General features: G+C 42.8%; 4 protein-coding genes across 4 annotated transcripts in view; 3 read left to right on the forward strand and 1 right to left on the reverse strand.

The window, feature by feature from the left end:
* Positions 1-5,921, reverse strand: part of sxph (saxiphilin) — a 13,824-nt gene extending 7,903 nt beyond the window's left edge. Inside the window, exons 1-4 of the mRNA XM_023836587.2 lie at positions 3,942-5,921; positions 3,017-3,180; positions 2,239-2,338; positions 361-537 (exon numbers count right to left, since the gene is read on the reverse strand). Coding sequence (XP_023692355.1) covers positions 361-537; positions 2,239-2,338; positions 3,017-3,180; positions 3,942-3,996 — 496 coding nt within the window. The 5' untranslated portion in view covers positions 3,997-5,921. The remainder of the gene's footprint in view (positions 1-360; positions 538-2,238; positions 2,339-3,016; positions 3,181-3,941) is intronic.
* Positions 5,922-5,953: 32 nt separating this feature from the next.
* On the forward strand, positions 5,954-9,220 carry snrpg (small nuclear ribonucleoprotein polypeptide G). Its single transcript, XM_023836605.1, has 4 exons — positions 5,954-6,103; positions 7,181-7,203; positions 8,067-8,191; positions 8,868-9,220. The coding sequence occupies exons 1-4, from the start codon at positions 6,072-6,074 to the stop codon at positions 8,916-8,918; spliced, it is 231 nt and encodes a 76-aa protein (XP_023692373.1). The 5' UTR covers positions 5,954-6,071; the 3' UTR covers positions 8,919-9,220.
* A 136-nt stretch (positions 9,221-9,356) lies between these two features.
* Positions 9,357-17,140, forward strand: LOC111856554 (gastrokine-1-like). The gene is made up of 6 exons (XM_023836602.2): positions 9,357-11,518; positions 11,712-11,843; positions 12,341-12,448; positions 12,827-12,962; positions 13,970-14,143; positions 16,821-17,140. Exons 1-5 carry the CDS (start codon positions 11,426-11,428, stop codon positions 14,053-14,055), a joined length of 555 nt encoding a protein of 184 aa, XP_023692370.2. The 5' UTR covers positions 9,357-11,425; the 3' UTR covers positions 14,056-14,143; positions 16,821-17,140.
* Positions 17,141-18,736: 1,596 nt separating this feature from the next.
* Positions 18,737-22,975, forward strand: LOC111856556 (gastrokine-1-like). Its single transcript, XM_072706737.1, has 7 exons — positions 18,737-19,088; positions 19,716-19,871; positions 20,449-20,505; positions 20,698-20,829; positions 20,953-21,060; positions 21,455-21,590; positions 22,896-22,975. Exons 2-7 carry the CDS (start codon positions 19,863-19,865, stop codon positions 22,973-22,975), a joined length of 522 nt encoding a protein of 173 aa, XP_072562838.1. The 5' UTR covers positions 18,737-19,088; positions 19,716-19,862.
* Positions 22,976-23,339: the final 364 nt, after the last annotated feature.

Below are 23,339 nucleotides of genomic sequence, written 5' to 3' on the forward strand. Positions count from 1 at the left end.
AGTCAGAAGGAAACAAGGCTGATGTGGTACTTTAACAGGCACAGAATACAAATGAGCCGTTTATAACAAAGAACTTTTCAAAGCTGCTCTCCCCCTCAGCCAATAGCGCCCACTTCCTGCCGCTCTCCCCCTCAGCCAATAACAGCCCCTTCCTATCTCTCTCCCCGTCAGCCAATAGTGGCCCCTTCCTGCCCCTCTCCTCCGCAGCCAATAACAGCCCCTTCCTGCTGCTCTACCCCTCAGCCAATAGTGGCCCCTTCCTGCCGCTCTCCCCCTCAGCCAATAGGGACTCCTTCCTGCTGCTTTTCCTCTCAGCCAATAGTGGCCCCGTCCTGCTGCTGTCCCCTCTTGGAGCCCCACCTTGACTGAGGGGCTGCTCCTCCGCCCAGGGCAGGTAGTTACGTGACAACAGGAAGCCCAAGGGCAGGCTCCAGCCAGCAGTCCATCGGGCCCCACTGTGGCAGCTCCGTCGGCCCCTCAGTGAGCGCACATCGAGATCTCCATTCCTGACCACGGCCACGGCCATGACACAGCTCCCTGAGAGGGAAAAGGGGGATTCATTAGCACAGTGGTCTCCAACTCCGGTCCTGGAGAGCTACCGTCCAGTAAGAACATAAGAACATAAGAAATTTACAAACGAGAGGAGGCCATTCGGCCCATCAAGCTCGTTTGGGGAGAACTTAGCTAATAGCTCAGAGTTGTTAAAATCTTATCTAGCTCTGATTTAAAGGAACCCATGGTTTTAGCTTCCACTACAATAGCAGGAAGACTATTCCATACTCTGACTACACGCTGTGTAAAGAAGTGCTTCCTCAAATTTGTTTTAAAATGTTCTCCCGCTAATTTCCACTTATGGCCACGAGTTCTAGTATTTAGACTAATATTGAAATAGTCATTTGGCTGAACAGCATCCAGACCCGTTAGAATCTTATAGACCTGAATCATATCCCCCCTTAGTCTCCTTTGCTCAAGGCTGAACAGATTCAGTTCCGCTAACCTCTCCTCGTAAGACATTCCTCTAAGACCAGGAATCATTCTCGTAGCTCTTCGTTGCACCTTTTCTAAGGCAGCAATGTCCTTCTTGAGGTATGGTGACCAAACCTGCACACAGTATTCTAGGTGGGGTCTTACCAAGGAATTATATAAGTGTAACATCACCTCCCTTGACTTAAACTCCACACATCTAGAGATATAACCCAACATTCTGTTCGCCTTTTTTATTGCTTCCCCACATTGGCGAGAGTGGGACATGGAAGCATCAACATACATACCGAGATCTTTCTCGTAATCAGCTACCTTTATTTCAGTGGAACCCATAAAATATCTGTACTGTATATTTCTGCTCCCTGCATGGATTACCTTACATTTATCTGTGTTAAATTTCATCTGCCAAGTATCAGCCCATTCGCTAATTAAATCCAGATCCCGTTGAAGCCTCTCTGCTGCTAGATTAGTATCTGCTACCCCGCCCACCTTAGTGTCGTCTGCAAATTTAACCAGTTTACTGTATGTATTCGTGTCAATATCATTAATGTAAGGTAAGTAGGTTTTCTATCATACCCAGCTTCTGATGAGCCACACCTGTTCTGAGGTATATACCAGGAACAGATGTGGCTCATCAGAAGCCAAGTGGAACAGAAAACCTACCGGATAGTAGCTCTCCAGGACCGGAGTTGGAGACCCCTGCATTAGCATATGAACACTGTCAAATACACTTCTAATAATGCTCATCTGGTGTATTACATACATGTCAGTGCATTGCATCTCACCCTTAAAAAAGGCAATGACACACTACTATCTACAGTTATACATCAGCGCCTATCTCATGCATGGTTTAAACACTCCAGCGGTTTCGCAGATCACAGATGTCATGCTCTAAGCTATTCCTTAGCTTTGTCAGCATTGCTTTGGATCTGGCCCCCTCAGCAGAGAAGCCCCCAGCTGGAAGACTGTTTGCTTTGTCTTCTTGTTTGACTGGCATTCAAGCTGTCGTCGGTTATATTTCTGGGCCATGTGACTTTAACAATTCCCATAAGTGAGATGCACAGTTTACACCTGCGACCTCTGATCAGTGGGTTCCAATGAAATTTACCAAAGGTAAAACAAACATTATCAGTTCTCACTTCTGGCTGTGAGTTCAGGCCATTAACTGCTGCTCCACCTGCTGGATGTAGTTCATTTTTTGAGAATAAAAAAATATGACGTTTACTTCGTTAAGGTGTATCTCTGTGCATATACCATCACTGTAGATCTCCTTGGCGACTGCAGTGAGGCCAAACTGCTTCACGGCAGTGTAAACCTCCCCCGCGTCCAGGGTAACGGCATCTGCACGGTTAGCCTGAGGGTAAAATCACAGCAGTAATGCAGCAGAGCTCATTGCGCAGATGTTAACTCCACTCTGTACAGTTCCAATTCAGTGTTCAGACTTGAGGCCACCTGACCATCACATGGTTCTCCTAGCCTGTAGCTACAGCAGCTGTCACCATGGAAACCTGCCTCAAAGCTCATTGATCAAATATATGACAGCAATAAACCCTCCTAAACAGAAGTGAGTAGCTCAGGTCCAGAGAGTAAAACCAGAGACTAAAACCAGAGGTGGGTAATGTAGGTCCAGAGACTAAAAGTACAGACCAAGATTTTGTTTCAACCAACTAGTTGAGTACTCTGTGAGTGCGACTCTTTATACTCAACTGGTTGGTTGAAAAAAAATCTTGGTCTGTACTTTTAGTCTCTGGACCTACATTACCCACCTCTGCTCCTAAATCATTTGGAGCAGGGGTGTCAAACTGAAGTCCTGGAGGGCGGGGCCCTGTGTAGCTTGATTCAGCTCAAGAGCTGTGTGGTAATTGGCATAAGGAGTTGAATCAGCTTTGTTAAATGAGGGGAAACCCAAAAATGTGCAGGGCTCCGGCCCTCCAGGACTGCAGTTTGACACCCTTCATTTAGAGAAAGTGTTAGTTCAGTTACAAACCACACATGGTGTAATGTCTGGTGTCCAGGCAGGGTACAGACTGACCTGCAGCTTGTTAATGCAGTCGTCGGTGCTGTAGGTGCGAACGCAGGACAGCCTGCCAAAGGCTGCCAAGGCAGCAGGGGGCAGCACCCCTGCCAGGGCCTTTGCCAGCTCGGCACACTTCCTCTGTTCCATCGCTGACACCGTGCACCAGCGCACCTTCTTACCTACACACAGGTATGCGGGAAAGTGCTAGAATGTGTTACATCCTCACATACCGAGAAACCGTAACCACGTCTGACACATATTACATCACCAGAAAATGTGCGTATGTGTGCTCAAACAAAAACAGACACAATGGCAGACATAAAACAATCTTTAAGTATACCTTAAATGTAATTAATACTGATAAGATTTCTACGCAGTTGTTGCTAAAATTTAAGGCATATTACAAGACATAATCCCAACACTATCGTAAAAGAAAGCCTTTTCACTTCTTGTTACCACATTATTCATTTAGTCTCCAAGGTAAGTTATGTCATAGAACTAAGAACTTACAGTCTTGAGACCATCTGGAGAAATTATTCACCAATAATAAAAACACATATTTACATTAAAAAGGGAGACTTAATCTTAGTTAAGTAGTCATTGGTTGCAACTTCAGAAAAACATTGAATTATCATTTTCAAGAGGTTTGTTTTATAACCATTGGTGAATTTGGATGACATCTACAAGATCCTGTAGGATAGTAACAGATTACTGCGTAGTAAATTTCACTCATCTCGCTTATTATAATTACGGCCTTGTTTTCAATCAATATTAATTTTGATTAACTAGACTATATTACATTAACTATCTAACTATATACTAGTAGTAGTGTGCCCCTGTTTAATTAGCTTCAAAATTCCAAAACATAATTTCCGACAAGAGTTAACAATACAGCATCAATAAACCCTACAAACACATAAGAAAAACAACAGAAACTTACCCCAGCATCTGCTCCAACATATGCAGATGATTATAATAAGCAGCGCTGTCTTCATTGCGGTATCTGGCGCTAAGCTGAACGCTCCGAGATATTAAAGCCTGCCTGTTACTGACAGCTGGAGGCAGCGAGACCCCGGTTACCACCAGGAACCGATCGGAGGGGTTTTGTGGATCTTAACAGATTTAAACCGAAAGTCTGCGGAGACGGAGAGGTTTTTTTCAGTGGTGAAAGGAATCATAGTCATATGGAAAAAATTACTGCTTTTTTGCCACCTCAAAACACGTCATCTGATTCCCTATTTCACTTGAATAAATGACCGTATACGACAACCCCATGACAATTAATTACTGTATTTGTTGCAGTCATTTGTAATAAATTATAATTCAATGAAAACAATACACTCCCAGCTGTTGTACGTGATCTGTTTTTAATAACGGCGCCGCTCATCCCCGGTTAAGCGCTCTGGTCTCTTTTCAGGATATATTTTTACCGCAAAATGGTAACAGCATGAATTGCTGAAGGATTTTTCAAGAGATATCAACAGATTTTTTATTCCTCTTTTATGCAACAATGAAACTGTCATCGCGTTATGGCAGAAAGGTAACTTTTGTCGTTAAGCAAACGGCAAAATGGAAAAGTTTCCTCACTGGATTCCAGCTTACATTAACTGGTCTGTCAGATTTCTTTAAGTGGCTGTGATACAAGTCATGAATGTATTGGCGGGAATCTCTGGATCATGTATATTCTAAGCACTGGAAGAGTACAAAGAGAGCGGAAAACGTTTTGATTTGCTAGCATGCATAGACGAACCATAGGATTATATCAAGGAGTTAATATGACTGTTCGAGTGGTCAAAACACTGTTCCATTTTTTTGTTCACCAGCTGAGAAACAGATAAGGCGTCTCCAAAAAGGAAGAATGACATATGTCTGGGAACTATTCATATCCATAGTAGAATTACTTTAAAATTCTGAATACAGCTTAGAGATATGAGCCATAACGTTTAGCTCATTTCTACTTTGACATACTAGGCTATATTGCAACATTAGAAAAATGCAACGTTGCTTAAAAATACATACGATACCATCACCTAAAAAACTCGCTTTCCTATGATTAACCGTCAAAAAGATTATACATCAATGCCTTTGTTTCCTCACTATTTTGGCAGTATTACGAAACCAAAAGCAGCATTAGAAAAATGACCCAAAAGACCAACTCCCATTCAGTAACTAGAAATAGCATACATCGCAACAACCTAATACTGTGCAACAATAAGCGAAGTAGAATGGACATACTCTATCATGTGACAAGGAAGCATAGGTCAGTATACCTCACTGAGGTCCTATGATTAACTCATTCATCTTCTACTGTTAGTGGAATTAAGGATAATTAAAATAACCTTCGCATCACAAACTAGTAGACTGATCGACAGCAATCGTCCAGCAATTCTTAGGGGCCACAAGATCTACCATAGGGAGCCCACTCAGCAAAATGTCCATCTAGGTACTTTGAATTTCACTGTCACATCAAATGTTCTCCTATGTGCTCCTCCTCATGCGCAGGCTTCCTCTTGCATTCACTCCTACATGGTGAACCCCAGTCATGAAGCCTAGAGCTTGTTGAATTTAATATTAATTGTTACATAAGGCAAATGTTTTCTTTCTGTATTTATTATACATTTTGTAAAAGTTCTCTTGCTAACAGGAGTTACAAATATTAGACAATAAAATTGCAAGGGTTCCGTTAAAATTGGAAAATTGCTATATCTGTTATGAAATGAGTTAACAGGTGACACAAACCTAACTATGTTTTCATTGCAAATATCATTGATTGTTTGTGCGCCAAAGTACCTACTGTAAAAAAAACAACACTACATACTAGTACATTCCTAATGACAATAAAATATAAAACAAAGCTTCGCGACGATCGTAACGAATTCAGAGGAATGAGAGAATACGTTCCCGTCTGATTAACGGAAACTTAACCGGAAGCGGAAACATTATGACGCACGAAAAGCGCGCCCGGGCCTTTTCACTTCCGGCCGGCGTCGTTTGATCGTTCTGTGTGTCTCGGCGCGTGGTTTGCAAACCTTTGGTTTACTAGCTGTGTTCTATTCTGAAAGACGCGAACATGAGCAAAGCACATCCTCCCGAGCTGAAGAAGTAAGTGTACTTCTTGTTGTTAAGTCTTTTTCGGCATTTGTAAATGTAATTTTTCTGGGAAACAGACTGTCGGTGAATAGACCAGTTAGCCAAGTTGCTAACTACTAAGCTGGCTGAACAAAGAACATTTATAATACAACAAATTCAGACACAATGATGACTAAAGGTGGTATTAAATTGCTCGTTTTATCCTGCAATCTTTTCTATCGGCTCGTTTTTATATTTTTATTTTCTCTCATTTTTTCCTAAATGCTCTCGCCATAAATTCAACTATAGAATGTTTTTTTGAAAGAAAAGTGTCAATTGCAGAGTTCAATTTCTTGTGTGTAATTCGCGAAATTCATAAGATGGGTCTTTATTCTTTTATTTTATGTATTATTGTTGAGCGGTATTTTATTAGTGTGTGTTTGCGCTACTGGATGCCTGAACTTCCTTCGAGATCAATAAAGTATCCATCTAACTACCCCTAGTCCTGAAGTCCTAACGGTTTCTAACCTGTTACCGGAGGGACGTGCTAAAGATTTTATAATAGTTATTTAGTTGACCAGAGGATCCCCCCCACCACAAAAATACATATTCTAGAAAAATATATTCTGGACTCAGTGTCCCTAATTTTACATAAATGTGTATAGTAGCATTATGCAGTATTCGTTTTCTAATATTTTTAAACCAGGGACCACCCAAATGGAAAAAAGGTCCAGGAACTCCCTACCGCACAAGTTTAAATCGTAATTAAGGATGGGCGGTGCTTTTTCTCTTGTAACTCAGCGGGATGGTCGTGCAATATTTAGTTTGTGTGAACCAGATAATATCGACATTTTGCCAATTCTCTGGGCTCTACAGACCCCAGATTAAAGATCTCACAGTAAAGTATAACCTGCCTTTTGCAGCAACGCACAGATTGAATATGTCTACACCCATGTTTAAAATATCCCCAAAGTCAGAATATACAGTTCAGGGGATTTTTAATGTGATCATAGATAAATGACACACAGATTCTGAATACATGGTCTGTTCTGTGTAATTTAAGATGAATATGAGGTAATCATTCATAATTTTCTCTACGTTTCCTTTCAGGTTCATGGACAAGAAGCTTTCCTGTGAGTATGGTGTTTTGTGCTGATTTGACTCCTCAGGATATTTAATGCTCAGTCCTACCAAGACTGCTGAATCAGGAATGATGAAGGCTGTCGCACAGGCCTAAGTGACATGATGTACCAGAGGAAGAGTTTTCACACGATTCTACCCATGGCCGTCTGTCCCAGAGGGAGGGGAAGCCAGCTGTCTAACCACTGAGTCACGCACAGTACAGTGCCAGTCGATTAAGGGCCCCATTCTGTTTGCTTTTATAAACATGTAACTAATGATGTGATGGTTTAAAGTGGCACTTATCACTGGGGAAGTGAACTCACCCATATGTGTGCAGTCAGGCAGATATGATTGACTTGTGTGTTAGTATTATGATAACCAATCTGGAGGTGCTGTTTTCTGCTTGCTTTCTGGTCTGCTGACGCCCAGAGTCCTGCCCACTCTTGGAAATATAATGGGACTGTCAACATATCCAGAGCTGGAGCTGCTTCAGTTTTGTTAAGTTTGTAGTGTGACTCTCCTCACCAGCGTGGCCTGCAGCCATTCAAGGTTAATTTGGTGCCATTTGCTTTTCCCTTGCCTTAGCAGGCTAGTTTTAACCACAGAAACCCTGTCAGATGTGATAAACAGGGCAGCATGCTGAAGGATGAGAGTGCTGGCAGTCTTGGTGATCACAGAACTTGCTCATCTGAGGGATATCTGGTGACACAACTGTTACTTAGTCAGTGTGTTTTTCCTGAGGTTTATTTGCCAACACTATACCATGGCATAGCCTCCGAAGCAAAACGTGCTGCAAGGGTTCACTGATCTTTTGAAGTGTGTGGAATGTTAACCTTTGACTCGCTAACATTTTCACTTCCCCTCCCCCTCACAGTGAAGCTGAACGGCGGTCGCCATGTCCAGGGGATCCTGCGTGGGTTTGACCCCTTCATGAACCTGGTGATGGACGACTGCCTGGAGATGGCCTCTGGGGGGCAGCAGAGCACCATTGGCATGGTGGTCAGTCCTGTTCATTTGCCTTAGCAGGGTGGTATGTGGCTCACTGGGTTAGGCCTCTGCCTGTGATCGAAAGGCCATCGGTTCAATCCCCAGCCTCAGCAGAATAGTGAAATCACCATCAGGCCCTTAAGCAAGGCCTTTAATGGTGGGGGGTGGGGCAGATAAATCACCTGTCCCCAAGCTTCACTCTCAACTCAATGTACGTTTGTCTGTGTCAAAAAGGATAGCAAGATGGGATATGCACAGAGAAGCATTCAGATATACCTGTACTCATATTTGTGCATGCATTTAAAAAATATGCATACATTGCACAGACAGTGTTCTTGTCACAATCGCTATATACATAAAAATAACCTGCAGTGTTTTTCGCCAATATCTATGCAGGCTAGTGCTGATTGTTAATCTGCAGGCTCAGAGATTCTCTGCTCTTTTTCTAGTAGGATTTCAGAAATCCACGCTTGAGGACACTGACGTCGCAGCGGCAGAATATCTGGGGCCATTGTGTAGTTTAAAACTCCCTAATAACACACCTGAATAAACATTTTAATCACAGTCCATCATTTGAGGAGTCTTACCCATATTTGAAGTAGACCTCTGATTTTTATTTCCTGAAGTAGGGTGTCAGGGTGTATCTGCATACTTATGAAGTATTTTTCTTTTCTTTCTCCCCTTCTAGGTGATACGTGGTAACAGTATCATTATGCTGGAGGCTCTGGAGCGAGTATGAAGACTGATGAAACAGAACTAATAATCATCCTTCACCTCTGTATTAAATCCCTGTAGTACATGCTGTCACTGCAGAAGTACCCAGTGACGTTTTGCAATGCACATGAAGATTTTTGTTTGAAAGCCTTTTTTATAACTGGTCCTCCTGGAGACCTTTTTCAGAAGTGGAGATTCTTGTTCAAGGAACGGTGATGTGACTGTATAGTAGCAGTGCATTGACCTGAGTGCTTTTCAAAGCATCGTATGAGTGTTGGGAACAGGAATCGTGTGTAAATGTATGCAAAAATAAAATTTTGTACTGAACATTTTTTGCCCTTGAAAGATTGTGGAACTTCAGACACATTTGTGTAGCACTCAAATCAGTTTGTCAGATAAATCTTTGTGGTTGTGCAAGTACAAGGGGAATGAAATGTAGTTTAGCATCTGCCAATAATGCAAACAGTGAGCAGAATAGAAGGTGAGCAGGAAGCTGTGCATGCCATAAATACTGAAATGTATACTGTAAATATACACTGATAAGCTATAACACTAAAGCCACCTGCCTAGTATTGTGTAGGTCCTCCTCATGCCACCAAAATAGCTCTAACCCATTGAGGCATGGACTCCACAAGGCTCTGAAGGTGTCCTGTGGTATCTGGGACCAAGACTTCAGCAGCAGATCTTTTAACTCCTGTAACATGCCAGCAGGAGCCTCCAGGGATAGGACTCGTTTCTCCAGCACATCCCACAGATGCTCAATCAAATTGAGATCTGGGGAATTTGGAAGCAAATTCAACTTTTTTTTTCCATGTTCCTCAAACCATTGCTGAACACTTTTTATGGTCTGGCAGGATACACTATCCTGCCGAAAGAGGCCACTGCCACCAGAGAATACTGTAATGAAGTGCTGTACTTGGTTTGCAATAATGTTTAGGTAGGTGATATGTGTCAGAGTAACATCCACTTGAATGCCAGGTTACCCAGCAGAACATTTCCCCACTTAAATGACACACACACCCAGCTGTCCACATGATGTAACAGAAAACGTGACTCCTCAGATCAGGCCACCTTCTTCCATTGCTCCATGGTCCAGTTCTGATGCTCATGTTCAACACTAACACACCCGTCAGTAGTCAGCTGTCAGTAATGTTTCTGTGTACTGATAAAATGCTGCCCGATTGAGTCTACGATTGAGCATCTGTGGGATGTGCTGGAGAAACGAGTCCTGCTTGCAACTTACAGGAGTTAAAAGATCTGCCACTATAGTCTTGGTTCCAGATACCACAGGACACCTTCAGAGTCTTGTGGAGTCCATAAAAGGAACGTGTTGCCTCCGTTTAATCGGGTGGGCAGCCTTATGGAATGCTTTATCCTGGTGTGCTGAGCTATAAAAGAGTAGGACGTGATTCGGGTGAGAGTGTCACGTCATCTGGAACATTAGTGGAGAAAACAACAAATACTGTACTTGAAACTGGCATCACGCCACAGACACACCACAGGGAAGTTTGTCATGAGATCTGTTTGGATGTGTGGATGTATGACTTACCATTTAGTCTAGATTAAACTGATTGGACTGGATTGTTAATACTGTACTGTGATCTATGATATTCCAATGACTTGATCACTTTTAGAATGTGAACAATCGCCACCTTTTCTCAAAAACTGCCCCAGTTTCCTTTAACTTTACCAGTCCGTTTATCTCTATGCTCTGATAAGCTGCTGAATTGATTGGTTTCTGATGTTTCTGGTTGTTTGTCTAACAATAAATGTCAAGAAGACAAGGCAAGAAAGGTGGAGCTACAGGTTCTCACAAACAATTAGCTTCGATAATGAAGGAGTATTAAAGGGTTAGAGGGGAGACCGGCAGAAGCAGACAGTACTGGCTGAGTACTCATTCTAGGCCTCCTTACTCACAGACACTATAATGGCAAAGGTAAGAATAACCTGGAATATGCTTAACATTCAGAACTGCAGTCAGCTCACTAGTATATGGCGGGGGGGGGGCAGCATTTTATCAGTACACAGAAACATTACTGACGGCTGATTACTGACAGGGGTGTGCTAGTGTCGAACCCCTGCCCCAGGCCTGTCATGGGTGTCCTGGACTAGGAGAAGACCTAACCTATAGTGACATTGACTAACGGTGCCTGTTCAAATTTGGATTTCAATGGCAAGTTTTGATTCAATGTGTGATTGTGTGTGTATATATACCATACCATCCATTTCCGAGGCACGGATTTTCTTGATGCTCTTGGTTTCTTGTGACTCCCCATGATGTTGAATCAGCCATTTACCCCGGAGTGACTTTCCTGGACCTGTGTTCATCAGGCATCTTTTCAAAAGATACCACGGCAGCGTCTTTCCTCAGACGTCAGCCAGAGACCTAACCACTGTGCTGCTGTAGTCGTGCTAGTTTGCCAAAAATCCTGTAGAGTCACATTTTGCCGCTGATTGTGTTATAAAGGGACATAAATTTTGAAGCAGCACATATTAACATAGTTATTAAGCATGTAAATAGGTTGCTCATTAATGCTCTTTTTTGTCCTTTTCTGTATAATCTCTCAGTACCTCCAAGCCCTTATTCTACTTGGAGCTCTTCTGGTAGGAGCGATAGCTGATGAGGTAAGAAATGTTTAACATGCAGTAATATACCCAGCAGATTGTCATAAATCGTATAATGTAACAAATTCATGTTACTGTCACTATAAATTTTGCTTTTCTTTTGCTGTTTTTGCTGTCAAATCCACTGAAAACAACTATTGTTTTTGTCTGTTTTTGTCTTGCCTCCCTTTTATGTTCCTCTGCTTCGTTGCAGAATGTTTCCCTGGTGAGGAAAGGCGCTAATGGCCAGTACCACATCATCGTGATGGACATCAAGGCCCAGGTTGCCGTGGAGTATGTGGACGCTGGGAAGAATTCCACTCTCATCCTCATAGACTACAAGACAGTAGGTGTTTAATGTCTCGGCTGAACAAGGTGGCTATTTTCACAGTGAGGAACGGTAACAGGAACTGTGGTGAGGAATGTTATTAGCTAAGGTGTCATTTGAATATAGTTTCCTTTTTGGAGTTCATGCTAATGTTAGCAAGCCTCACCAGAGGTGCCCCCTACATGCATGGATGTGCAGGATTTTGATGCCTTGTGGTTCCTCTCCTCATGGCTCTACACTAATGCCATCTGTCAATTTGCTGCCTACATAGTTCAGGGTGTGACTGAGCAAACAGCAGGCTCCTTCCCCCATATAACGTTGCTTGGTGAAGCTCTCTAGCACAGATTTTGCCACATAGGGGACGTTAAGTTTCATGTTACTCTGATGACCATTATTTACTGCTGTGAGATCTTGGCTCTCTGTTCAGAAGGATCCCCTGATCATGTGCAGACGTGGGCATTACTGGGTCTGATCTAGACAGATGCAGTACATCCATCAGATATTTGTCTATCCAGGGATATATGACTGTCAAGTCCTTCGAGAAGCAGGCCTGCTACGCCATCAAGATGAGTCAGGATTTCCCCCCTATGAACAAGCTGAAGGAGACGCTGGGGAACCTCAAGGTGACAGAGGGTGTCAGGGACACATTTCCTTTTCTACTCTTTATTTGGACTTTGTAGTGACGTTCTGGAGAATAATGGACATACAGATTTGAGGCCCAATGGTTTTCAAGGACAATACAATACTACTTACAAAAATGTACATTTTATAGACACTTCCGTCAAAATGATTTACAGTTTTATGTAATTTCCGAACTACATCACATCACATCATTAACTTGCTAAATTCATTTTAGGCTCTTCAGGTAAGCTTCACTAAAGTACCCTTGTCATTAAAAAGTGAGGCTGGTATTTATTCGGTATGTATTAGTACTGTGTGTTTGTTTAACTCAGAATTATACATGAAGAGAATGCCTTTGTGAAATGTATCCTTTCTAACAGACTCAGGACCCCCCCAGTGCCCCCCCACAGCAATACATTCCCACCAATATCTCCGTCAAGAACCTGGCGATGCTGGGGGACTCAGTCCAAGCTGTTTGCCACAACCTTCCTATCTACTGGACCCAGAGACAATCAGGTACGAGTCCTGGTGCAGTGAGTGTGGTGATTTAGGGCTCCGAAAGTGAAAGAGTTCAGAGCCATGGAGAGAAACTGATCAGTGGTGAGGCATGAAGCCCATTAAGCACCTCTCAGGAGGTAATTACCGGGGCTGTTAAAATGGAGACAGCGGAGACTAAACAAACACACTATGTTCTTCTGGGTCTTCCGTGCTGCACATGGTATCGCAGCACAACCTTAACACTCCCTACTACAAAGGTCAACCCAGTGAGATGTTATCACTGCACCTGTCCCACACTGTGGTGACTTAACGGCATCGTAGATTGTTTCTGCAAGCACAAAAACATGCATCAAGAGCAAGGTGAAGTTTATTTATATAGACATTTCAAATCAACCAAAGATGATTTTACTTCATTACCTCATCAACACACCAAAGCTTCTCCGTGTTTAGAAAATGCTTATTCAATTTTTTCATTTTTAATTCAAATTCTCAGTTTCTTTTCTAAATTGCTGCTGGAAGTAGGAGTCAGAGGAGAAGTGAGCAAACAACTCTGAATGACAATGTTTATCATGTCAATATATGTAACAGTAACGTTTGGGCACCCTCTGCTGCCCCCTGGAGGATGGGCTCCCCCTTTGAGTCTGGTTCCTCCCAAGGATTCTTCCTTCGAGGGAGTTTTTCCTCGCAAACTCTGGCTTGCTCGCTGTGGACTTTGGGCCGGGATAATGTAAAGCGCTTTGAGACGATGTAGTGTTGTGAAAAAGCGCAATACAAATAAAACTGAATTGTCCTGAATTGAATTCAACTACAGGTTTTGGGGTTGGGTTGAGATCATGGCCATGCAGGGACTTTTTTGAAAGACACCGAGGGGGGGGTGGGATGGGGTCGGTGGCCACCCCTGCTAAAAAGTTAGAAAGTAAAAAAGCAGCATTTAATGCCTTTAAGGGAGGCATATACACGTTGGGGGAAGCCCCCCCCCCCCCCTCTCCATGTGCCTGACTGAACATAATCCTCTTTCTCTCTAGGCATGATGCTGGATTTCTTCTTCTGCGATGGACAACTATTTAACTGGTGGATCGTGCATATGTGCTTTGGATCGAGCTATTACTAACAAGAGACATCTGATGGGAGGAAAATACTAACAAGGTCTTGGACTTCATTTGAGACAGAATCATTATTTTGGCTTATAACACTAAATGGTGAGCCAGAGAAATAAGCAATTACTGCTGTGGGATCAAATAAAGTGTACTAAATTCAGTCACCTGAACATTTTAATGCTGTTTTCAATGTCGTCATTTTCTTTATTTGGTTTAAATTCTGCATTGGAGAACAAGTAAAAATTATTCATTGGAATTAGTAATAAAATGAAAATAGCTCCAACATTATCATTAACTGAAGCTGCTAAATTATGCATATATTTAACCTGTTATGACTTTTATTTTGACACTATACACCCTAAGGTCTCTTACTCATGCTCACTACCAATGTGATCCAGGCACTAGGAGCATCATTTTGAGAAAGATCGCTGGGCCCTTAAAAATTAAGTGAATTTCCAGTCCATCCATTTTCTGTAATTGCTTGTTCTGTTCAGGGTCACAGAGGCTACAGGTGTAAGGCAGGGAACAACCCAAGACAAGGCACACTCACACTCCATTCACTCACACTCCATTCACTCACACTCCATTCACTCACACTCCATTCACTCACACACCATTCACTCACACACCATTCACTCACACATGCATGGGCAATTTGGGAACTCCAGGTAACCTCATCATGTTCTTGGACCACAGAGGGAAACCAGAATACCCAGCAGAAACCCCACGAGGATATGGGGAGGACATACAAACTCCACAGTCCACACACATGGGACCCTGGTAGAGACTTGAACACAGCTCTCAGAGGTGTGAGGCATTAGTGATAATCATTGCATCACTGTGCCACCCATCTTTCCAGTCCTGTGCCCCTTTTTATTAAATAAAGGGATGTAGGACATTGTTTACCAATTCATTTTGGAGGGTGGTGTGTGGCTCATTGGGATGGGGCTCTGTGCCTCTGTTTGGAAAATCACCAGTTCAATCATTAGGGTCAACACTGTGTGCTGAAGCAAGGCCCTTAATCTTCAATTGCTCCTGAAGTGTATACCGCTTTGGATAAGAGCGTATACCGCTTTGGATAAGAGCGTATACCACTTTGGATAAGAGCGTATATCATTTTGGATAAGAGCGTATATCACTTTGGATAAGAGTGTAAATTTACATGAAAAAATGTAAAAATAAGTAGCACACTGAATATACAGTAGAAAGCAATATATTCTCAGATATACAGAAAAGGCCTGCTTGCACAGTTGTGTAGTATTAAAACCAAATGTATTATATGTACCAAGTTAAAGATATACTTGAACATTGAGCTAAATTGTTAAATATCTGACATATTTAACAAGTTACAAAGAAAAACACAAACTTACAATAACAGGGTTGCCAATTCTTGTCAGCTGGCTGGCGTGAGATTTTTAGTTCGGGACAAATCTGCTCACACATAATAATAATAGGTACTTTATTGATCCCCGTGGGGAAATTGTTTTTACGCCTCCCTCAACTTGCTCTTTGTAGAGCAAGCTGTCCGCGAAGGGCAGCCACCTGTAGCGGCGCCCAGGGAGCTGGGGATTGAGGGTCTTGCTCAAGGACCTGCAGACGTGCTGAGGCTGGGCTTGAACCGGCGACCTTGTGATTACAGGCACACGGCTTAGCCCACTGAGCCACACACTGCCCCCACACATGCACACGCATTTACATGTATGTAAAAGTTTTATTACCTTGTAAATAGAGTGTAGGGTCCGCAAACTGCCCCTATGCTTTTGATGTAGCCAATTTTAAGTTTATAATGCTGTAAGATTTCTTGCATGAGAAAGCGAGACTGTCACGCCAGATGCAGTTGGCGACCCTGCAATAAACAAAAAACAAAGAAAACAAAGACAAAGGAAGTGCTGTAAAATTCTACCTGCCACAATCCACATTTGTGAAAACTGATGCTCCTTTCAACAGGCTCAACAGTGCCAGTGACTCTTCTACTGATGGAAATATCTGCCGATCCCTGTGTACTGCTTCACTGAGCTTAGTTAGGTCAATGCAGGTCTATTTTTCTCTGTCTGGCTGGGAAACAGGCACCATGCTCACAAGCCTCTCTGTAGGTCGCTCAGTCAGTGAAGTGACAACGTTTTCTGCATGCCCTCCACCTTCTCCCTAACTGTCCATTCACGAAATTGGCACTCTGTGTGGAGTTGTGAGGGCGCAGGGTTTAGCAGCCTCTTTTACGGGGATGGTGTAACCAGCCTCAAACCTTCCCAAGCCTGTAAACACTTCAGGGAACCTGAGTCTGACAGTTTGCTCAGGATAATCGAACAGTACTGATGTGCTCTACTAGTCATAATTCCTCAATAGCTGATGGCAGGTGCGGTCTGGCCGTTGAGAAGTTTGGGAATTTTCCCGGTGGGTGGGTTGTGTGAGGGCTGGTCTTTCTCAAAGGCCGGTGATCATGATCGTGAAACACACCAAGGAGCAACCAATGGCAATTTTTACCCCCACTCAAATCACACATTTGCATGGAGCCTCCTCTATATAAATAAAAATGACCTGCAGTGTTTTGCGCCAATATCTATGCAGGCTAGTGCTGATTGTTATCTGTGTTATCTGAGGCCATTGTGTAGTTTAAAACTCCCTGATAACACACCTGAATAAACATTTTAATCACAGTCCATCATTTTGAGGAGTCTTACCCATATTTGAAGTAGACCTCTGATTTTTATTTCCTGAAGTAGGATGTCAGGGTGTATCTGCATACTTATGAAGTATTTTTCTTTTCTTTCTCCCCTTCTAGGTGATACGTGGTAACAGTATCATTATGCTGGAGGCTCTGGAGCGAGTATGAAGACTGATGAAACAGAACTAATAATCATCCTTCACCTCTGTATTAAATCCCTGTAGTACATGCTGTCACTGCAGAAGTACCCAGTGACGTTTTGCAATGCACATGAAGATTTTTGTTTGAAAGCCTTTGTATAACTGGTCCTCCTGGAGACCTTTTTCAGAAGTGGAGATTCTTGTTCAAGGAACGGTGATGTCACTGTATAGTAGCAGTGCATTGACCTGAGTGCTTTTCAAAGCATCGTATGAGTGTTGGGTACAGAAATTGTGTGTAAATGTCTGAAGTTGTGGAACTGCAAAAATAAACTTTTGTACTGAACATATTTAAGTTATCTGATTCATTATGGCCTTGAAAGATTAATTTGCCGCTTCTGTGTGGCTTTTCAGGCACTCGTGTAGCACTTGAATCACAGTCTGTTTGATACTATGAATATACAAAACATACCATGAGAGGTGAGTCAGTACGTACAGTAATAGAGAGTTATTGCAAAAGTGATTAATTGCCATTGTTGACACACCACAGCACACAACAGTGAAATGTGTCCTCTGTGTTTAACCCATATGTGACATAGCAGTGAGCAGCTAATCCAGCACCCAGGAAGCCGTGCTTGGGGGCAGCACCTTGCTGGCTGGGGATTCAAACCAGCAACCTTTCAATAACACACATGCTTCCCTAAATGTTAGGCCACCACTGCCCCGAGTGATTTGTAATTTGAGCTATACAAGTCATTACAGATGCTCCGCTACTTACGAACGAGATACATTCTGAACGGCCATTTGTAACTTGAAATGTTTGTAAGTGGTTATTCAACATTATTTTAAGGGTGTACGCAAGTACAAAGAACTAGGATGCTGGGAAGACTGTGTGGCGGGAATAGCGGCCAGAAGTCATATTTGGCGGGAAAAAAAATGGTTTGTTGTCAAGGACAGGAAACGGGAGCCCAAGGAACACAATTTGGACTTACAGTCCTCTTCATTCGTACGTCTGAAAGTTTGTAAGTTGAAAGTTCATGAGTAGAGGAGCATCTGTATTTGCAAGTTGTTCTTAACAATAGTGTTCAGTGGTTGAGAGCTGCTGGGGTTAGGGAGAGGAGAGATTTGACGTGTAGGTAAGAGTGGAGATTAAGGGAGCGGAACCTGAGGAGGTGTGCTCAGCACCAAGGAGAAGCATTTAGTAGGTTAGCAGCCCTGTTCCTGAGTCTGCTGGTACTGACACGGAGGATTCTGTAGTGCTTCCCAAATGGTGGCAGTATGATCACACCATGGCTAGGGTGCGAGAAGTCCCAGATAACACAGAGTGCCCCCTGCAGGTGCTACCTGCTGGAGGTCTTCAATGGCAAGGAGTTGGGCACCGGTGATGTGCGACAAAGTTTTAGTCACCAGCTGCTGGGAGATCCTATCAGAAACAATGCAGTTACCCTACCACACCGAGGCTCTCGATGATACAGGGCTAGAAGGTCACCAGGACCTGTGGAGACAGAAGGACTTTCCTCAGTCTCCGCAGGAAGGAGAACCGCTGCTGTGCGTTCCTGACAAGGATGGAGACACTTTGTTGCCTCCGTTTAATCGGGTGGGCAGGCTTATGGAATGCTTTATCCTGGTGTGCTGAGCTATAAAGGAGTAGGACGTGATCTGGGTGAGAGTGTCACGTCATCTGGTGTCAGGGTCAGCCCCCCACTGTGGTCCTTCCGTGCCCCTTCCCCGTTTGACCAGCAGGTGGTGCTGGTCATTCCATCCTTCATGTCAGTCCTTGTTCTCCCCTGTCTCCTGTCTGGTCTCGTGGCTCAACGTATTAAGCATGTGCTGTCTGTTTGCCCCTTGGTCCTGAGTTCCCTCTTGTCTTGTGTTCGAATCCCACCTCCTCTGTCTTTGTATTTAGCTCCCTGGTTTTTTCCTTTGTGCTTGTTAAACCCTGGTGTCTGATTTAGTAATCGGTTTTGGTTTTGTTTCTTGTTCCCCTGCCTGTGTTATTCCTATGTACTTCCCTAGTGTTGATATATGCATTCTTGGTTAGTTCTTAGTTTCCCTGATTGTTAGTTTCTTTGAGTTAATTGGTTTCACCTGTGTCTTGTTTCCCTAGTCCTTGTTAATCAGTCTCACCTGCCCTGTGTTAGTCATTACCCCTTGTAGTATATTAGTTCCTGCCTTTGTTCTGCTCCCCGCTGGTTCATCGTGTCTAAACTATTGTCTAAGCTCGTGTCTCTGTCTACGTTTGTCTGTGGTATGCCCTTGTCTCTGGTTTCCCCCATGGTTGGATTTTACTTTAGTGTCTTGCTTTTCTAGTTAGTTTTTCCATGTGTGTTACTTAGTCTAGTTTATTCCTCCCTGTTTAGTTTTGACCCCTCGAGGTCCTTTTATTTTGTTAGCCCTTCCTTGTGTTTTTCTTAGTTCAGTTTAATAAACCCTGTTTTGTTTGCTGGAGCCGCAAGTGGGTCGTCCGCCCCTTCTTTGTGCACCATGCCTCGTTCCCGTTCCCGTGCCCAAGATGCCCACAAACCTGACAATCTGGAACGTAAGCGGAGAAAAGAATAAATATTTGAAACTGGCATCACGCCACAGACACACCACAGGGAAGCTTGTCATGAGATCTGTTTGGATGTGGGGATGTATGACTTACCATTTAGTCTAGATTAAACTGATTGGACTGGAATGGTAATACTGTACTGTGATCTATGATATTCCAATGACTTGATCACTTTTAGAATGTGAACAATCCCCACCTTTTCTCGAAAACTGGCCCAGTTTCCTTTACCTTTACCAGTCCGTTTATCTCTATGCTCTGATAAGCTGCTGAATTGATTGGTTTCCGATGTTTCTGGTTATTTGTCTAACAATTGATGTCAACAAGACAAGGCAAGAAAGGTGGAGCTACAGGTTCTCACAAACAACTGACCTCGATAATGAAGGAGTATTAAAGGGTTAGAGGAGAGACCGGCAGAAGCAGACAGTACTGGCTGAGCACTCATTCTAGGCCTCCTTACTGACAGACACTATAATGGCAAAGGTAAGAATAACCTGGAATATGCCTAAAGTACAGAACTGCTCATGATGAAATATGCACAGGGCCAGCTCACTAGTGTTTGGGGGAAAGGGGAGTGCATTTTATCCCTAAACAGTTACAGGCAGCCAGGCCAGGAGTGGCCAATCAGGAGACTCGGGAGAATTCCCAAGGGGCTACATAGCTGTTGTACTGGTCAGAAACAAAATAATTTTCCAGGTTAAAAATTGAGGCAGTCGGACACAAAACAATTTTATGTTTAAAATTTTACAACAATGCTTTATAATGTTAATCAACAAGTTTCCTTACACACACAACAGAACATGAATGCTCTGCATAGGAAACAAGCAAGTAATCAACACGAGTGTCTGTCTGACTGCTTAGTCAATTAAGTGCAATTTCGACTCAGGCAACTGGCGTGGGGGGGGAGTGCCCCCCCAACTCTGCCCATGCAGATTTTGAAATTGATTGTGTTATAACGGGAGACAAATTTTGAAGGAGCGCATATTAACATAGTTATTAAGCATGTGAATAGGTTGCTCATTAATGTTCTTTTTTTTGCCTTTTCTGTATAATCTCTCAGTACTTCCAAGCCCTTATTCTACTTGGAGCTCTTCTGGTAGGAGCGATAGCTGATGAGGTAAGAAATATTTCACATGCAGTGATTTACCCAGCAGATTGTCATAAATCATATAATATAACAAATTCATGTTACGGTCACTATAAATATTGCTTTTCTTTTGCTGTTTTTTTTCCAAATCCGCTGAAAACAACTATTGTTTTTGTCTGTTTTTGTCTTGCCTCCCTTTTATGTTCCTCTGCTTCGTTGCAGAATGTTTCCCTGGTGAGGAAAGGCGCTAATGGCCAGTACCACATCATCGTGATGGACATCAAGGCCCAGGTTGCCGTGGAGTATGTGGACGCTGGGAAGAATTCCATTCTCATCCTCATAGACTACAAGACAGTAGGTGTTTAATGTCTCAGCTGAACAAGGTTCAGAAGGATCCCCTGATCATGTGCAGACGTGGGCATTACTGGGTCTGATCTAGACAGATGCAGTACATCCATCAGATATTTGTCTATCCAGGGATATATGGCTGTCAAGTCCTTCGAGAAGCAGGCCTGCTACGCCATCAAGATGAGTCAGGATTTCCCCCCTATGAACAAGCTGAAGGAGATGCTGGGGAACCTCAAGGTGACAGAGGGTGTCAGGGACACATTTCCTTTTCTACTCTTTATTTGGACTTTGTAGTGACGTTCTGGAGAATAATGGACATACAGATTTGAGGCCCAATGGTTTTCAAGGACAATACAATAGGAACATGATACTACTTACAAAAATGTACATTTTATAGACACTTCCGTCAAAATGATTTACAGTTTTATGTAATTTCCGAACTACATCACATCACATCACATCATTAACTTGCTAAATTCATTTTAGGCTCTTCAGGTAAGCTTCACTAAAGTACCCTTGTCATTAAAAAGTGAGGCTGGCATTTATTCGGTATGTATTAGTACTGTGTGTTTGTTTAACTCAGAATTATACATGAAGAGAATGCCTTTGTGAAATGTATCCTTTCTAACAGACTCAGGACCCCCCCAGTGCCCCCCCACAGCAATACATTCCCACCAATATCTCCGTCAAGAACCTGGCAATGCTGGGGGACTCAGTCCAAGCTGTTTGCCACAACCTTCCTATCTATTGGACCCAGAGACAATCAGGTACGAGTCCTGGTGCAGCGAGTGTGGCGATTTAGGGCTCCGAAAGTGAAAGAGTTCAGAGCCATGGAGAGAAACTGATCAGTGGTGAGGCATGAAGCCCATTAAGCACCTCTCAAGAGGTCATTACCGGGGCTGTTAAAATGGAGACAGCGGAGACTAAACAAACATACTATGTTCTTCTGGGTCTTCCGTGCTGCACATGGTATCGCAGCACAACCTTAACACTCCCTACTACAAAGGTCAACCCAGTGAGATGTTATCACTGCACCTGTCCCACACTGTGGTGACTTAACGGCATTGTTATTGGCTAACAAATTTTAGTTTTAGAAATGTTTACCAAACGTTACAATTCAATGAGTCCAAGTTGCCGGACACTTCCAGAATGTTAGCCCACTACTACAAGTACTACTGCAACTATGAAAAATAACACAGACTTAAAATAAGACTTGATAGTGCAGTTAGTAGCGCTTGAGTATGCTACTTGCAAGGTTGTAGGTTCAAGGCCAGGTGGTGTTTATGTATATTGCATTTTTATAAAATAATAATTTTATTAAAACAATATTTTTCAACATTAATTATGTTAAAACGGTGTTCTGGTAATATCACCATGCTAACATTAACAGAACCTTTGTAAATCATAAAAAAATGTTCTATTAACGTTACAGTAAGAACGTTCTCTGCTAACTTTGAGAGGGCCGTTAAATAACATTAGCTAAAGTTCTGGGAACGTTCCCTGTTAGCTGAGATCATGCAATACCTCATCAACACAGCAAAGCCTCTCCGTGTTTAGAAAATGCTTAGTCAAATTTTTAATTTTTAATTCAGATTCTCGGTTCATATGTACTGTATGGCTTTTATTTACACAAACATAATATTCTAATTTTATAATCTCCAGTGTGTTTCCATTTTCCATTCAAATATTTATCTGCATGTGTTATTTTATTCTATGAACCATTTTATATCTTTCTGCTAGAGCAAACATCATAAACTTTGAAAGCACTGAAATAAGTTACTCTTCGGTTTAAGTTATTTCCAAGCATGTGCAAAAATAAAGTGTCACCAATGCATACATATATAGCAATACTTCCCCTGCACTGTTACGGTTTACTGTGGTGTATGATTTATATATTTATCATTGCAATATATATGACAGTAAAATAGACGGTCATATTAGAGAGCGAGTGGGGGCAAACACTCTGAGAACCAGAAAGCTCTTAATTACAAGGGGTGGAACCTGGTGGTTTTGGGTTGGGTTGAGAATAATCCCGCCCCTCTGTCTCTCTCTCTCTCTCTCTCTCTCTCCAGGCATGTCTGATTACGGTATGTGCCTCGGACTTTCAGTTGACATCTGGTCCGTTGGTATGTGTCTTGGACTCGGCATTTAATAACAACATGACATCATTTCAACATCTTCCGATGAAAAAAGGAAATAATGGAAAAGTACAATAAAGCATTCGACTTAATTTGAAACAGAATCATTATTTCTACTGTGGACTCAAATAAAGAGAGGCAAATTCAGTAACCTAAACGTTTTTATTATTATCCATCCATCCATTTTTCAAACTGCTTATCCTTCTGGGTCGCGGGGGGTCCGGAACCTACGGGCACGAGGCAGGGAACAACCCAGGACGGGGGGGCAGGCCATCGCAGGGCACACTCACACACCATTCATTCACACATGCACACCTATGGGCAATTTAGTAACTCCAATTAGCCTCAGCATGTCTTTGGACTGTGGGGAGAAACCGG

This window comes from Paramormyrops kingsleyae, chromosome 2 (genome assembly GCF_048594095.1).
Source record: "Paramormyrops kingsleyae isolate MSU_618 chromosome 2, PKINGS_0.4, whole genome shotgun sequence".
Taxonomy (NCBI): Eukaryota; Metazoa; Chordata; class Actinopteri; order Osteoglossiformes; family Mormyridae; genus Paramormyrops; species Paramormyrops kingsleyae.